The sequence below is a fragment of the Pseudocercospora fijiensis genome (genome assembly GCF_000340215.1).
Source record: "Pseudocercospora fijiensis CIRAD86 unplaced genomic scaffold MYCFIscaffold_11, whole genome shotgun sequence".
Taxonomy (NCBI): Eukaryota; Fungi; Ascomycota; class Dothideomycetes; order Mycosphaerellales; family Mycosphaerellaceae; genus Pseudocercospora; species Pseudocercospora fijiensis.
In genome coordinates this window covers 1,415,222-1,432,867 of record NW_006921542.1, presented here as the reverse complement: position 1 = coordinate 1,432,867, position 17,646 = coordinate 1,415,222, and the positions used below count along the sequence as shown (strand labels likewise).

Here is a 17,646-nt window from a genome sequence, read left to right as displayed (position 1 = left end):
TCCTTAGTATTATTTATCGAATATAATACGATAATACTAATAAAATAGGTAAAGTCCTATATATAGAAAGCTACTTCCGCGGACTCCTTCGAAGTAAGGGTATAGACTCGGTAAAACTTAGTCTAATAGTCCTTAATATAAGGGAGGTATAGAGAAGGGCTATTAGGGTCGCTTAAGAAGTTAATTGAATCTATTTAGCCTCGCGATAAGGTATATTTAGCAATAATATACTCTAGAGGGTCGCCTTTAGGTATTATAGATAGACCCTATACTAGTTCGGGTTTGTTTAATTTAGTTTACTAAGCCGAAACTCTAGTTTAGTTTAGTTTAGTTTACTAAGAAACCGGTATACGGACCGGGTTGCCGGCTACGTAGCGGCTACGGACAAAAACCTAACCTAGAATATATATATTACGGATAAGTAACGCGTTCGTAGATACTAGATATAAGACTTAATAGGTTCGATAAAGAGCTAAGTCTATCTACGTAAATCCGAATAACTTTGTACGGTACGCTAAGCGCTAAGTAGTAGATTAGAATCGTATAGGCCGAATGCCTAAGGCTAGTGCTTTCTACCTAGGGCGTAGCCCTTTATATTATTCCTATCCTCCTCCTTTCCTTTATAGGGATAGAACGCCCTTATAGTTTCTAGCGCTATTACCTTAGATATTAGATCTATACTTATCTAAGCTTTCTAAAGTAACGCGCTCGTAGTTTCCTTCCGCGTACCTAGGGTTTCCGCTACTTTCTAGTCGGGGTTGCTATATCTTAGGTTTTAGGTACTATTACTTTATTCGCGACTTCTAAGCCGCGCTCTTTTACTTACTAACCGCCTTCTAAAACGCGCCGTAACTGTTTTTTTAAACGCTTTACTTATACTCGCGCCTTTCTTCGCTTTTACGATCTTTACTTTTATATCGCTTTCTAGGAGTATTAATATTTTCCTCTTTTCCTTCTTCTTCCTCTTTTTCTTTATATTCCCCTACCCCTACCCCTACTACTACTACTACTACTATAGCAAGTTCCTACCCTATCTTTCGCGACTTCCTTCGTAAAATTAACTATTCTAAATAGGTCGTCGAATCTACTATAGTAGTTGCTATAACTCTAGCGAGGACTGCGCTAGTAAATCTATAAGGTAGCCGCCTCGTTCTTTATAGGATTCGCTAACTTTCTTTAAGCCCGCCGGCTTAAGGGCTTATACTAACTATACTCGTAAGAGAATCCCTTACGTTCTACTATAGGTTTTTCCGATTCCTATACTAAAACCCTCGCTAACTATTTAGTCCTTTAATAGCCTACGTAGCCTACCCTAGCTATATCCGTACGGCCCGTAGTAATGTCGCCGCTAAGTACGCTAACCTTCTTAAGGTCCTTAAGGTATAGAAGGCTCTAAAGTCTCTTTAGCTATAGGGTTTATTATCTAGGTAAGTTTTATTCGTTTCCTATAATAAAATTCTCGCTAACCTTTTCTTTTAGCGCGGTAGCCTCGGAGATAACGAATACCGTCGCTAATATCGTAGCTTAATAAACCTAGACGTAAGTGTTCTACAGATGTCCGTCGGTTTTCTAAGTTCTTATACTAACCTTTTCTTTTTAGGAGGGTTTTTACTACTCTTAGGCTCGGAACTAATCGTAATAGTCCGGAGGTATAAGAAGCTACTAATTAAGAGTTCCCGTAGGTTCTCTAGTAGGCTCTAGGTAGTTTCGGATATATTATTATATTTTTTTTCTATCCTAAGAGGACCTCTTAATTTTAGTCGGAGATCCGATACTTACTTATAAATACCTAAATAAAATCTTTCTCTACTCCTAAATTATATCTCCTTTTCTAAATCCCTTAAGTAAACGAAAACAATCCTTAAACAAACCAATTATTTAGTAAGACCTAAAAGGGTACTAAAATCCGTAAAATTTATAACTAGATAATCGTTACTCTACGGGAAAACTCTAGGTTACCGCCCTATTTCCTCTGCTTTCCTTTCTTCTCCTAGTCTCTTAAAGGTCTATCGTTCGTCTTAATTTGTCCACATTTCGCTTAAAAATCGTCTAGCGCTACGGTATCTATAATAGTATCTAGGGGTTCCTATATAGGTTTATAGTAACTACTCTACTTTACGAGCGCTTCTCGTTCTCTACCCCGTTTCTTTTTATAGGCGTATAGGATCTCCTCGACTTGCTATTCCTCGTACGTCTCGAATAAAATAGGGTCCGGCTATTCGTCGTCGATTTCCTAACCTAGTAGAGGGTCTCTACTCGCTAGTCTTAGAAGGTCGGTATAGAATACTAGGTAATTATTACTAGGAATCCTAGAGAGTCGTACGAATACTAGTAATAATACTTCTTCGACTATATACTTAGCGTATTTCGAGTTAAGGCTCTTCTTAGCTTAGGCCTATCGGTTTAGTAGTTCCTTATATCGAGCTAGACTTTATCTCCGACGCGATATACTAGAGCTAGGATCCTAGTTTTATTCGCGATATCCTCCTATTTTTACGCTACTTCCCCTATCTATACTTAATAAAGGTCCGAGATCTTCTTAATTTTATCTATAAATTCCTCCGCTCGTTTTGCCGCGTTTAACCGCCGGTCGATAGCTAGGTCCTCTTCTAGCGCTATAGGGAAAGTAGACTCGTAACCGTAAGTCGCGAAGAAGGAGCTTATTCCTAATCCCGCTTAGTGTCTCCCGTTAAACGCTAGTTCCGCTATAGGTAAGTATTAGTTCTAGTCGGACTATATTTAGTTAATATAGTTCTAAAGGGAAGCCTATATATCTTAATTTACGCGTTCTAGACCTCTATCGGTTTACAGGTAGTAAGCGGAGCTTAACCTTTGCTTTATACTAAGTAGTCGATATATTTCTCTCTAGAACGTACTTATCTAATTCGTACCTCTATCGCTAGTAATTGCTCGGAATAGTCCGTAATACCTAATCTAGTATTTTAGGAAGAAAACTACGTATTCCTCCGCTTTTATAGAGGGAGTACCGATAAGGGCAATCTACTTACTAAGGCGGTCTTTAATTACTTAAAGGTAGTAGTTTCTATCGGACTCCGGTAGGTTAGTTATAAAGTCTATCGAGATTTCCTAGAAGAAACGGTCGGGTACCGGTAGTAGTTTTAGGAGGCCGTATTTATATTCTCTCTATACTTTATTACGTCTACAGTAGTTATAGTTTCGTAGGAATTGTCGTACCTATTTTAACTATAGCGGCTAGTAGAAGTTGCGACCTAGTATAGAAGCGGTAGAATCCCGGCCTAGGTAGCCGTAAAGTAGTAAGTCGTAGATCGACTAGATAATCTTCGTATATAGTATATCCTACTAGAGTTCTTTAGATCCTATATCCTTATATTTAGCCTCCGTCGTAGCTAGGGCTCCTAGAACCTAAAGCTTGCCGCGGTAGCGTAGGAACCCCTTAGGGTCTATCGTATAGTCTCTAATCTAAATCTTTGCCTTAATTTCCGGCTATAATATCCTATATCCTTCCTAGACTTTCTATAATACCGTCTAGTATACCGTATCCTTCTTAACTATACCTTTCTATAGGTCGTTTACTTCTAGGTCTTAGAATAGTTTAGTACCTTCTAGCGGGGATTACGCGGGCTCTATCTCGTTCGTAAGTAGAGATAGCGGGCTCGCCTCGGATACGCGTAGGAAGTTTTAAATCGTAGTACTAGAGATTTATACGTTTTCCGGCTAGTTTAGAGAGAGATCCGGTTCTAGGAATCTTCGGAACCTCGAAAGCTTATCGTCTTAGCCTAACGTATCCTATTCTCTCCTCGATAAGGTATCCGGTAGAATAGCCTCGACTCCTAGCTAGTAGACTAGGGTAAACTAATATTTAGCTAGTTCTTCCTATTATTAGATCTATCTCTCGGATAGTTCACGCTTTACTATAAAGTATTCTAGGTTCTTATAGTCCGTCTAAATCGTAAAGGGACTATACGACTTTAGCTTAGAATCCTAAAACTTAATACTAGATATAACTACGAGTATCTCCTTATTATAAATATTATAGTTAATCTCTACCTTATTTAGTTTCTTTAAAAAGAAGCCTACCGGTTGTCGGATCCCGGCCTTTTCTTAGATAAAGGCGCCTATAATCGCGAACCCGCTATAATCTATTTCGAGGAAGATAGGAAGGGACGGGTCCTACTAGGTAAGTACCGGGGTACGGTAGAATTTGTCCTTTAGCGTCTTAAACGCCTTATCCTACTCTTCTCCCTAGGAGAACGGGGTGCCTTTACTAGTAAGCGCGGTTAATAGTATAGAGATCTTAGAGTAGTTTAGTACGAATATATAGTAATAGTTCGTAAATACTAAGAATCGACGAACTTCCTTTTAGGTCTTAGATACTACCTACTTTTATATAGCTTCTACCTTTTCGGGATCGGCTAATATCCCTCCTCTATTAGCATAGACGATAAACCCTAGATACTTAATCTTTTTCTAGGCGAACTCGCTCTTCTTTAAATCGAGGTAAAGGCCTCCGTCCTAAAGCTTCTTAAGAACGGTCTTTATCTTATAGAAATAATCTTCCCTTATACCGCTCGAGTAGATTACTACCTCGTCTATATACGCTAACGCGAAATCGTCTAGATACTCCTATAGGAGAGTATTAATATACCGTTAAAACGTTACCGGGGCTCCGGACAAACTAAAAGGGTATACTAACTACTCGAATAAACCTAACCTAGTACAGAGGGCCGTTCTATACTCGTATCCCTTTGCTATCCTTATCTTATAAAAGGCCGAGACTACGTTAGCCTTAGTTAACTATTAGGCTTCCGTTAGGTTTCTTATAGTATCTAGGATTAGTAGAAGGGGATACCTATCGTATTTCGTAAGAGCGTTAAGCGCCCTATAGTCGTAGTAGAACCGAAGTCCTCCTTCGGGTTTCTTAATAAATAGTATAGGCGCCGCCGCTTCGGAGTTCGTAGGTCTTATAAATCCCTTCTCTAAGAGCTCGTTAAGTAACTTTCGTAAGACTAGGAGCTCTTATTTCGATATACTATAGAGCTAGCCCTAGGGGAGCTGCGGCTAGGATCCGTCTAGTTTTTTACGAAGTTCTATTGTGTAATCGGTACTAGGACGGTAGGGCGCTAACTTATCGCTGTTCCTTTAATAGAGTAGCGCGACTGTGTCGCGAACCTCTAGGGATAGTTTCTTCTTTAGCTCCTTAATCGTAGGGTATTCCTTTGTCTTTAGGGCTTTCTTAATATCCTCGGCGATTATCGCGGTAAGTAGGCCTCTTATAGCGTCGATCGTAGCGATATTCCCGCTTATATCGAATTTACAGTAATAGCGCCTTTCTTTAACCTAATGCCGAGCCCTCCTATAGTAGTACCGTCGCTTCTTAGGTATAGTCCTAACCTTATTATATACCTTCTATAGGTTGCCTAAGATAAGAGGGAAAGCTAATCCTAGTACGACGTAAGCGTATATCGTCTATCGGAACCTATTAATTTCTATTCGAAAGGCGACGAATCTAATAATTTTCGCCTCTTATATTATAGACGACGCTTCCTTTATCTCTCGAGACTTACGGCTAATATAGCTAAGCTCGAGGCCTTTAGCTAGGCTAGCGTTAATTATAGCGTAGTACTAGTATCCTTCGTTAATAAGAGTAGAAGTTCCGACGTTATTTTCGAGGACTATATCGGTATATATAAGGTTCCTATTTGTATCCTTTTTAACTTCTTCCTTTTTCTTTATCTATACTTTATCTACTTTCGACTTCTAACTATAAGCGAGAGTTACTCTTTTCCCGAATCGGAACTACTTAAGTCCGACTATTCTTCCGCGTCCTCTAGTATAGAATATACGAAGGCGATACTGCTCTTAGTAGGCTAAACCGCCGGTACGTACGGGTAATCGCGAATATAGTATCTACTCGCTCTATAGTATAAGTAGAGCCTTTTCTCCTTACGTTTCTCTCTCTCTATAGAGTCGACCTATTTAGCTCTAGACTTTCCTATTATTCCTTATTAGCCTCTATAGTTCTTTTTATAGAAAGCCTTCGTTTAGGTAGGGTTTATAACTATATTCCCGTTAGAGTCGACCTTCGAGTTCGCCGTAAGAGCCGTATAGGGTAGGATAACGACTATAGGGCTCGTAGCGTCTTTCTTCCTTTCTTACTAGCGTTTAGCGGCCTACTTAAACTAGTCCGTCGTCTCGAGGTTCGTTATAATTCGCTCGACTTCCTCTATATAGAGATAGTAATTCTTAATTTTTAGTACGACGGCGGTATAAGTCTTAGCCGCGTTCGAGAAAGTATTCTTTAAGTACCCGATTTTTATATCGTTAGTCTAACGGTCTCTACCTATACTTAGTAGGAGGCCGTCGACTTCTAGCTAGTAGTCGTACTAAGGTTATTCCTAAGAATACTTTAGAGCTTAGAGTTACTCTAGCGCCTTCGTAGCTTTATTACTATCCGCGAAGACGTCCTCGAGTTACTAGAAGAAAGCTTCGGGGTCCTTTCCTTTATAAGGCTTCCTCTTTCCTAGAAGTAGCGTATCCTAGCGTATTCCTTTACCGGAAGGATATCGTAAATAGTATCCTAGGAGTAATCCTTAGGGAGCTTCGGTTTTAGCCTAGAACGAACTCGATACGAGCTTCTTAGTCGTAGTAGATAGTCCCGGAACGACTTAGCCTTTCCGTCCTATAATAGTAGCTTCTATTCGCGTAACGCTATTACGTTTTAGCCGGTAGCCGAGAGGGTTTCTAGGAGTCCCTTTAGGATCTCTTTCGTAAACTAGTCTTATATTATATTAGCTTCGGTAAACCCGGCCTAGCGAGATACTTTCGCGTATTAGAGCGCGGAGCGCGTAGCTTATAGCTAGGCTTCTATCGTGTATTACCTAGTATAGAGACTCTCGAAGGTACGATAAATCTTATCCCTAGTTATCTCTAGCGTAGTAGGAATAGCGTTCCCCTAGCTATCTTACTTAGGTTCCTAACGAACCTTAGCGTTTCCTATAATAAAGATTAAACCTAATATTACGGGTAAGTAACTCGTATATAGATACTAGATATAAGACTTAATAGGTTCGATAAAGAGCTAAGTCTATCTACGTAAATCTAAATAGTTTTATACGGTACGCTAAGCGCTAAGTAGTAGGTTAGAATCGTATAGGCCGAATGCCTAAGGCTAGTACTTTCTACCTAGGGCGTAGCCCTTTATAACGTATAAATAGCCTGAAATAGAAATATAATTATATAGCGTATATAATATAGGGCCCCCGTCGCGATCCGGACTCGATCCGTAGTCGTCGTATATCGTCGTATATTATCGTAGTTTAGTTAGAGTTTCTTAGAAATTAGCTTAGACTAGCGGAGTAAAAAACTAAACCGGAACTAAACCGGAGGGGTACCGCTAAGAAACTAAACTATATATGTTTTAAAGTTCGTAAACCGAACTACTATAGGGTCTAATTATAGGTTATATACCGAGGAGGTTATAGACGTAGTAGTGCTTTAAAGGCTCCTAAATGTCTTTCTTTATAATACTATAGAAGAGCTAGTTTACGAGGTATAATAGCTCTATAATAAGCGTATTTAAAGGTATAGTGTTTAGTTATTAATACGTAGGAATCTCGTACACTTAAATAATTTTCCGAGAAGCAGCGTCTACCTTCCTTTATATATATAATTGTATATCTTTAGCGTTATTTCTAAACCTCCTTTAAGCCTATACCTTCTTATTATAGTCTTGCCTTATAAGCGTACCGTATCTAGAGTTGTTTCTAGGGTATTTATTATCGATAGTAATCTACTAGGGGATACGAAGATAGCGCTCCCGACTAATTAGTATCTTATCGCGTCCTTTATCCTTCTTCTACTAAATATATTACTAGAAAGCGACCTTCGCCGCTAGCGGAAACAGATCGACGCGATCCTCGATATTACTTTTAAAGGAGGGTACTAATACTAAAGATAGTAGTCGTAGCGGAAGGGCTCAGATAGGCGTATTACGCTAGAACTAAAGATTAAATCGAGCGGTAGCTAGAGAGGCTACTAGCAAAGTAGGTTACTTTAATTTAAGCGGAGCGATAGATTTAATAGGTACCTAGAGTAACCTAAGCGAGCGAAGCGAGTAAATAGTTATAAAAGATATCTAGTAGATCTAGCGTAGAGCTTTAGAACAAATTAGATTAGTATAGAAAGGCTAAAATTTAAAGATACGCCTATAAAGAAAAGCGGCTTCTTTTATTAGTCGGAAATTCGAATTATAATTACGTATTAAATCCTAAGGTAAGAATAGGTCTGCTTTACGTTACTAATAACTAAAACAATAATAATAGTCTTTATCGCAATATTATATAAGTACTCTTAGCGCTAATCTAATTTTATTCTTAAGCTCTACGCCGTCGCTCCGCTCGAATAGAATAAGTACTATAGGGCTTAGACGATACTTTGTATAGTAGATTCGAGCTAATATATTCCGGAGTTTATAAAAGGGTAATACTACGATATTATATTACCTTTAGATAGTAGATTAATCGGTATCGAAGTAAAGAATACTACTATTACTACTCTAACGTTATTATTAGTATATTTAGGTATATTATTATAGCAAAATAAGAGTTATAGGGATTAGTTTCTATAGCCCTAGTAGGCGACTTAAAAAACCTAGTTTATATAGTATACTATATATAGGCGTACCTTACCCTAAATAATACCTTCTATAACTAAATAATATCTAAAACCTAACTAAATTGCGCTATTTTAATAAATAGGTATACGAGAGTAAAATAGGGCTTATCTAATTAATTCTAGCTAACGAAATAGGCTTGTTTTGCTAAACCGACGTAGATTTAATTAACGACTAACGGGCGTTAATATCGGCGTATACTCTAATATAATCGCAATATCTTTACTATTATTATTATTTCCACTATTCTCGCTATACGTATACTATATCTACTTCGATATAATCGTAGTATCCTTACTCTCCTTCTCGCTATATAGATACTATATTAACTCTAATATAATCGTAGTATCGTCGTTATTATTCTCGCTACGTATATACTATATTCGAGTACTCCGATACGCCTCTAAGCTATCGACCGTAATAAATATCTTACTTCTTGTCTATACTATATCGAAGATATAACTGCTATAGCGTAGTAATAGGAGCTAGGTTAGGCAGTTAATAGCGCCGTAATTCGATCTTGCTAAACGTATTCTAGATAGATCTGCTAAATGCTTTCGCTAAGTCGCCTCCGGAGCAAGTAAGCTTAGTCTCCTAAAACTCGACTGCGGACTTAGGCAAGTAACTGTAGAGCGCTAAATGATCAGGTACTAAGGGGAGTTTACGGCATCGATGTCCCGTTGCTGCGACCGCTACCTAGATCTCCTCGAGCTCACTATTGCACTGCCTTATTGTTGCCTCGGGCTTCGTTTTCGTCGTCTTCTACCTCCTCAAAGACTGCTCCTATACAGCGCCCGCCGCAAATGCCGCCTCGTAACCAAATAACCTAATACAGCATAACTGGATCTCTGCTCGGTGTAGCAACCAACTTGGTCACATCTTGTTCACGTCTCGTCTACCTCCTTATCTCTCTCCCATCGAGCCCTCTGCAGCAGGCGTTCACAGCGCTCAAGCCAACCCTTCTCGCGCTCCCAATCCAGAACAATGGCTTTGAGTGACTCCACCAAAGGTCCCCGATGCGATTTACAGGCCTGGAGTACCTATTCCAGTTTGCCAAACTGCCTATCGAAGTGCAGCAGCTCCAACGACACATTGCTGAACATGCTCCCCACTCCCTCCTCAATCTCTGCCAGAAGCGCTGGCGCTGGACGTCCTACGCACCCCACCACCGGACACGATGGGTCGAAGTGATCAGCTGGAGGCACCCTGATTCCCGCCGGTCGTCCTTCTCATGTCTAGGAACGAGTCGAGACTGCTGAGGCTTCGGCGTTTGGACTGCAGTAACTCCAGTCCTTTGGCTTGTGCTCCAGGTCTGCTCGGGCTCTTCTGGGGCGGCGTGCTGGAGATCAGTCCTCGACAGTGAGGTGCTCATCGTCGGCTGCTGGATCTCCACTGGCTTTGACTCGCCTCGAGATGAAGCTGAGGACTGCTGTGCCACTGGCCGTTTGATCCCAGCACCTGAGCGACGGCTGTTCAACGCTGGAAGCTTGTCTGTAGGCTGCGATGCTAGAGGCGATATCGATGTCGATTTCTGGATGGTTTTTAATATTGAGAGAGTGTCGATATGATCTTCTTTGGCCTTCGCGAAGCTGGTAGATCGTGCTGTCCTTTCTGCTTGAGCCGAACTCGGAGTTCCCGGCTTTTTCTCAACCACATCAACCATGACGTCTTTCTGAACACCTGATGGATCTGACCAAGCACCAGAGTGGTTCCAAGCGTAGCCTGTAGCATAGCGCAGATGATCAGAATCAGATGCCACCGGCGGTCACTGCGCTGCATTCCTTGGGAGATACTTCGGCGAAGGTAAAGGCACTGGAGGACCCGTGACATGGCTTGCGAGCTGTGGCGATGGAGAAGGCGACCATCTCTCCGCGAGAGGAGGGGAGCTCTTCCACGATAGAGTCTTCTCTTCCAATGCCAGCTTAGAGGATCTCAGCGGCCATGGTCGGCTCGGCGTGTGCAGCTGGGCTGTCCCGGTGCTAGCCACTCTTGGTCTCGGGTCCTTTGTAGGTGTCGAGTGTGGAGTGCCAGCTGGCGAGGAGTCCGGTGTTATGGCCATATCACGTTGTGGAGGAGGACGCGAACGAGGTGAGATTCTGAAGACGGAGACGTCAGAGAATTCGGCATACTTGGGCGTGGCGTCCGACAGGCAGTATCAGAAAAGCAGAACCCAGATTTTGAACGCAGGCTTCACTTCTGTACACTTTTCTTCGCGGGTGAGAGCTTGCTCGCACTCGTAGAGTTTTCGAATTTCTCTATCTCCCTCCCCAATACTACACATCTGATAAGTTTTCAGGCTGATTTCGGGGATCAGATGTGGCTATACATCAAGCTCGATTCAATTCGCAAAGTCAACGAGGTTTCTTACCCTCGGCTGGACAAGGACACAAAAAGCACTTCAATTCCTCCCAAAAAGAACAAAACATCTTTTGTGTTCGATACGTGCACTACATTAGCAAATCACACTCCCAACTCCATCCCTCCGTCCTTCTGTCTACCCATTGATGTCTAAACTTTGCGCGGAAAGATGGAGAGATTTGGCGAACAGTGGCTGGAGATGCGGGCACAAAGGATTGTGTTCTTGATCATGCACGACGAGTTGGTAATGGAAAGGAAAGGTTGAAATGAAGTCATCTACATTGCATTAGGCTTGCCAGTAGTTATTACAGTGTTCGTGAATGAGCTTGCATTGCGCATCTCAACCAAAAAGCATCATGTGTCGGTTGGGGACCTCCTCATTGCCGCCCAAATCCTCCATTGCTATGCTGCGCGATCTGGCGAGCGGGAAATGCGCACCTCAATCAAAAAGCACCATGCGCCATTTGCGATCCTCCTCATTACCGCCCAACTCCTTCATGGGATCGTCACATCATCTGGCAAGCTGGAAATGCGCGCCTCAGCCGAAAAGAATTTTGTCGCTTGGGTCCGTCTCATCACAGGCCAGCGCAGTCATGGCCTCGCCTCGCCACAACTGAGCACCTCAGCCAAAAAGCATCGAGTCGTTTGACTCCGTCTCATCGCAGCCCAGCTCCTTCTTGGCCTCGTCACACCATCTGGCAAAGTCGCTCTGAACGTTGCTGCGGAACAGGTTCAGCTCATGTGTGAGATGGTCAATCTGACCATTCAACTTCATCATGACGTCCTTGATGTAATTCCACCCGTTCGACTCTCGCGAATCGCTAAGCTCCTCAATCCTGCCACGTAAACGCTCAGCTGCCTTCTGCAATTCGTCAACGACACTCGGAATGGAGCTGAAATTGGTGATGCCCTTCTGTACACCTTCCAGCTCTTGCTGCAGCTTCTGACGCTCAGCAGGGGCGTCAGGCGAGGCGGCTGAGACAGCAAGGTTCTTGAGGACCTCGGCGGCAATGATGACAACCAGTCGTGAGTTGTCGGCAACCAGGGTCCATTCAGTGCTGAGGTTCTGGCTTTTTCGGAAAGCGCTCAGGGTGGTGTTTTCGAAAAAATGGTGCAGCAACTCGACATGTGTTGTCGAAGGCCCAGGCAGTGAAAGCGTGGCCGGATTGATCGTCCAGCTGGAATTGGGCAAGTCGGCAATTCGGCAGCGATCGAGCACTGCTTGCTGTGTCGTAGGACTGCCTGCCCTGAACTCGTGCGCGACCCGAATGGCTCTTCCCCATACCGCAGGAATCATCCGCTCAAGCTTTGTGGCGAGTTTGCGCGTCTGCATGCCGAGGACGCCTGTGATAACGCATGCGGACAGGATGCTTGCTTCAAGGCCATGTGCTGTTACGACATCCTCAGATCTCATGGTCGGAGGTGCCTTGTGGGATACGTTGGGCACATGGGCCGTCAGGGCACTCTGGAGGATCCGAAAGCTGTCGTCATCAGCATAGATGTTGGTTCTTGCGTGGTGTGGCGAGCGATCGACGAAGACAACTGGAATTTGCTCCAGTGCTTGGTCCTGGATGACGATGATGTGCTGGCTGCCGGCGGCCGGGGAGGCATTCTGTATCCATTCGGTGATGTCGGAAACGGTGCAACGCCTCAGGGAAGTGTGTGGCTCCAGAATGGTAGAGAGAACAGCAATCCACGAGCCCAGATGATCTAGAGTGAGCGGCTCAGTGTGTGGGATGGCTAGATGACGACTTGGATCCAAGCGATTAGAGTCTTGGACGAAGTCGGAGGAGTCTCGACGGGGGCGTTTGGACAACGCTTTGGGCTGCGTGGCGCTTGCCATGTTCGTTGAGCCCTGCGTGGTCGGATTGGAGGCGCTGGCTGGCCCAGCACCGAGCGATGAGGACTGTGTGACGCTTGCCATGCCTGGTGAGCCGTGTTCTGACGAAGTGGAGGCGCTGGATGGCCGCCGGGAGGAGCGACAAGGCGTACCATCGAACTGGAAGAAGGGTGCGGCGTCAGGCTCAGAGGATGCCGGACTGAGCGATGAAAGAAGTTCGGAGTCGGTGGGACCCGCGCCAAGTTTGGGAGTCCCTTGATGGGTGGTACGTGTCTTTGGGTTCAGGAAGTTCGGTAAGCTGAAGTCGAGGGCGGGGGAAAGCGACGAGCGACGCGGCTGACGTAATCTTCGGCCACGCTCAATCGAGAGTGACGACCTCGAGCTATGCTGCTGATGCAAACCTCGTCCACGCTCGATGGACCTTGACAATGGAGAGATGTCGGAAAATCTTCGTCTTCTCTTCGCCTTACTGTTGGGAAGAGGAAGCTGCTTCGGCGTCGTTGGCGCGGTGTTGGTTCCTGGTGCTCTGTGGTCTCTGCTGGTTCTGGCCTTGGCTCCGTCCTGGGTGTTGGGATCATCGCTTTCCTCATCCGTATCTGCATCCGAATTGGAGGCGGACGTCGCTTGCTCCGCGTCGTGTGATTTCCCAGAACCGCGAGTATCTTCTTGCCCTGAGGTGAGATTCCGGGCTTTGTTCGCATCTTGCTTCCGCTTCATGTTGAGCGCCATGTCCAAATCTTGCGGCTTCCACTCATATTTGCTTTTTGAGACTTTCATGCGCGTCTCTCTTGCTTCTCCCATGAGCGCGAGCGCGTCCTCGGCATTCTCGAAGTCGGCTGCCAAAGCGTTCAGTTTGTCCAAGAATGTTCGACTTGTTGCGCCGCTGCTCCCAAACAATCCCCAGACGTCGAATACGGACAAGTTCCAAAAGTCGGAGCGCTCAAGCGCACGCGCGCATTGGAGAGTCTTTTTGTCCTTGATCTCAGCTGTAATTGCCTTTTGAACCTTGTCACACGTCTTGACATCCATAAGCTCCTTCATCTCGCTCGTCGCATTCCGCGCGCCGTTCGCTACCAACTTCCACCATTTGCGGAATTTGGCAAGTCCGGAGTCAGAGTCGCCAGCATCAATCTTGCGTACGATGCCACGGCACTGCTTGCGGGGGGATGGGAGTTCTGGACTCTCCGGTCGCTCGTCTTCGCTGGAGGAACTCGAAGAGCAGCTCGGCGGCGAGCTTATGGTAGGTCTGCGCCTCGCCATTGCTTCGATGCTGGGTCGGAGTGGAGGGTGACGGACGGACGTGTTGGGTTCAGCTTCGCGAATTGGCGCAATTGGATGTTCCAAGCGAGATGTGAATGTAAAGGTTATCTACTCGCGAGTAGAAGATGCAGCAGAGGTAGATAGAAGAGTCGACATAGCAGGGCGCGAGTCTTGGTTGCGTTGTTGTGGAAGGTGTAGAAAGTGTAGAAAGTGCCCGCGTCGGTGGATTCGGCCCAGCTTCAAGCCAGAATCAAGCCGCACGTCACCCAAAGTCGGCGGGGAAAGCTTGGCGGACATTTGGAGAAGGTGCACAGCATGATATGGACGCGGTTGTGAGCGAATCTTTATAGAATGCCATGGCTGTCCAGTCCTGCAAAACCTTTTATGCCGTTGCTTAGGATTTCTCCGTGTTTCGTTTTGCGAAAGGCCTTCGGTACGCAGCTGTGCTTGCAATACAGAAGAAGCCTTCTACACCCCGCATACATGACTCAAGACCTGGCTCACGGTCGGGCAATTCTGATTCGAGACTTCAGACTGCAAACCTGACCGGCTGTTGGGCGATTTTCAAGCTTGCCCAACCAAAATCGCCCAGCCTCTGTCCAGGTTTCAGTCATCATCCTGACCTGCCTGGCTTCGTGCGACGTAACATTCTTGCAAGGCGACAAAGTATTCTTGCGACGAGACATTTTGGTAGCGAACACATTGAGTGCAGCCGCCGTGTATGTTGAGCGGGCGTCAATGCATTACTCCGAGTCACTGGAAATCCAAGCCCGACCTCGAAGTCTTGCTCACATTGCACGCGCATTGACAGTACCTCTGCGCAATGCATCAACATCATAACCATGCCACCAAAGAAGAACACCGCCGCATCCAGTTCGTCGTAGAATGCAGTCGTCTCACCACCCCCCGCGGCGACTACTGCAGCGCAGCGTATCATCCCACCTGCTGCACGCTGCAGAACTCCGAGCCCCAAGATTGCGCCATCCAAGCCTCAGTGACTCTGATCCATTGGTGCATGATCAAGAATGACCCAGACTGATCCATTGCAGCTGCGGTGAAGTACACCGAGTCTTCTCTCCACTGCCACCGGCCGAGCGACAGGTGGTTTTTGTACGTTCATCACGCGATATGGTGCGATGCGATGCTCATGAGATGACACATGGCTTGCAACCTGCCCGTCACTCGCTTTCCTCGTGATGGAATTGCCGTACCGGGTGCACGTTTCCTTCATCGTTTGCGGACATGTCTTTGGTTATGCTTTCATCAAGCCAAAACCCTGTTCACACCCCGCATCACTGCAGTGGCTGCTCACCATGCTGACTGACTTCGCTTCCCCACGCCTTCGCCCGCCCGAAGCATCGCGAATTTCCATGTGCGTACTGCTACGCCAGCGAATGCTGATTCTCTACCCAAGACCAGAACCTGCGATCGAAGCCAGCCCTGCTGCTCTCACCCCGTCATCCACCCTGGCGCAATGAGGTAATGGTGTGATGGCAACAAAGCCTGAGCCCTTGACAACAGCTCTTCGGGTCTGCCAAGCTCTCGATACCAGACTCCCAGCCCCACCAAGACGCCAGACGCTTCATGCTCCGCTGCTTATAGGTGCCGGCGCTTCGAGCTCGTGAGGCAGTTCTCCTCATCCCGGGCGACCTCTCTCTCCAGCCCAAGTGGAGGGGCACTCTGCTCCTGCCTTCCACAATCAGCCGATCACCGCAATGCAAAGTCGATGGAGATGTACAGATCTCTCTTCGTTCAGGATACCGCTGCTGTAGTTGGCTCAATGCTCTCCGTACTTCGCTCAGACCTGGATGTCATCGGCCCGAATTTGCGGCAAGCTCTCGGTCTCAAGTATGGAAGCCACCAAGCTCGGCTTTGACCAAATTTATTCAGCCATTGCTGACGGCAGCACCGTTCATCTTGTCCACGGGACAATCTTTCACATTGTTGTTTGTGGCATCACGAGGGGAATCTGGGCTGTGATTTGACTTACGAGCCATCACATTGAGAACCGGAAGTGGACAGAAACAGCACAATTCGCTTTCGACCTGGCTAAGAAATAGGCAGTCAACACCACCAACCATCACGTCCACGATCCGGCAGAGCCGTGCAAGGCATTCTCAGATGCATCAGCAAAGAGATGCCGGATTTCGCAAAAGTACAGCTCCTAGGAAGTCACGAAATTGGGAGTGGCTTTTGCCTATTGCATACATAGTTGTTAAATACTGAGTACTCACTAGTCAGCGCCTGTAATCACAATCATAGTTAATAATAAGTGAATAATCAGTATTTATAGTCACGTAATTATATAATCAGTACCTAGTAATGCTTAGGGTTAAGAAGGAGATAGATTTATAAGCCGTCGTCGTTGTTGCTAGCACCTAAGACTAAATATAAGGCTAGCAATAGCCCTTCTTCTACCTCTTCTAGTATAGCTAGTTCTAATAGTACCTTAGCAACCCCTGTTCTTGTCTAGTTCTTCGAGCACTCATTTATACGAATATAGTCGCTACTTATACGTATACGGTCCTATCTAGTAGTACGGCGGCTTATACTAAAGGTCCTCTCTAACTTAGCGGATATAGCGAAGGCTAACAATGTATTAATAGCTAGTTACTATAGTGCTAGATCGCAGGTCTTCCGCTATTAAACCTACTAGTCGATAGGGCTTATAAGAATAGGCTTCTCGCTAACTAGTAGCAGTGCTATTAGACTAGTATAAATGAAGGCTTCGAAGGGGTTATTATTAGTAGCAACTAGGTTAGTTTGAGACTTAATTTGCTAGCGCTCGAGGTCCGATAGTCCTTCAAATAAGCGCTATAGCGTAGCTAGTAGTTAACGGCTATTTCCGAAGCGTATCTTATAGTCCTTCTAAAGCGCTATAGACTGTAACAAGGTAGTGTCTATGTCTACTACGGAGCGGCCTCTAAGCTAGGCAAGTCGTCGGCTTAGATATAGCAATACTATAGTAACGTAGAGAGGGCTCTTTTAGTTAAGGATATAGTACTTGTCGAATAGCGTCCTTGCTATATTAATAGACCTAATAAGGACCGTCCGGTAAGCGTTCTCGCTAGCTAAGCGTATAAAGTAGCTTCTTAGGTATTCTATAGACTCTTAATATATATCGAATGTAACAGTATAGCCTTATAGCCGAAGAGTGACCTCTTTAAAGGGACTAAGAAACCTCCGTATATAAGCTAGCACCTTCTAATCGTCCTCGGATAGGCTAAACTCGCGTAGGTACGGCATTCTGTCGAAGAAGGTGTTTAAAATCGGCCTTGTTTAAATAGCCTCTTCTATTATTAGAAGCTAACTATTCTAGCGTGTTTTACCGGGGATCTTTAGCACTGTATATAGCAGTTGTAGCTAGGCTTTATAGACCTCTTAGAAGATGTTGTTATAGTCGTTCTTCCGTAGAAGCTTAGCGAGTATAAATAGCCGTTGTAATAGTCCTTATTTAACGAAGCACTCTACGTCTATATCGAGCTACCTCGATATAGAGATATTGTCGCTATCGTTGCTAAGCACTATTTAATCA

The 17,646-nt window shown here is 44.9% G+C and overlaps 2 protein-coding genes across 2 annotated transcripts; one reads left to right on the top strand and one right to left on the bottom strand.

The window, feature by feature from the left end:
* Positions 1-552: 552 nt before the first annotated feature.
* Positions 553-11,858, top strand: MYCFIDRAFT_179778 (uncharacterized protein; the record flags this gene model as incomplete). Its single annotated transcript, XM_007933765.1, has 14 exons — positions 553-565; positions 9,515-9,647; positions 9,683-9,701; positions 9,730-9,886; positions 9,914-10,209; positions 10,243-10,252; positions 10,286-10,319; positions 10,352-10,377; positions 10,406-10,720; positions 10,747-11,084; positions 11,110-11,159; positions 11,189-11,271; positions 11,302-11,654; positions 11,682-11,858. The coding sequence occupies 14 exons, from the start codon at positions 553-555 to the stop codon at positions 11,856-11,858; spliced, it is 2,004 nt and encodes a 667-aa protein (XP_007931956.1).
* A 25-nt stretch (positions 11,859-11,883) lies between these two features.
* On the bottom strand, positions 11,884-16,371 carry MYCFIDRAFT_179777 (uncharacterized protein; the record flags this gene model as incomplete). Its single annotated transcript, XM_007933764.1, has 22 exons — positions 11,884-11,904; positions 11,931-14,219; positions 14,266-14,348; positions 14,378-14,552; positions 14,586-14,610; positions 14,640-14,761; positions 14,791-14,898; positions 14,926-15,006; positions 15,054-15,186; positions 15,235-15,296; positions 15,332-15,368; positions 15,398-15,406; positions 15,433-15,533; positions 15,565-15,634; positions 15,666-15,877; positions 15,916-15,981; positions 16,013-16,044; positions 16,072-16,096; positions 16,132-16,160; positions 16,186-16,227; positions 16,288-16,301; positions 16,346-16,371. 22 exons carry the CDS (start codon positions 16,369-16,371, stop codon positions 11,884-11,886), a joined length of 3,762 nt encoding a protein of 1,253 aa, XP_007931955.1.
* Between the last annotated feature and the right edge of the window lie 1,275 nt (positions 16,372-17,646).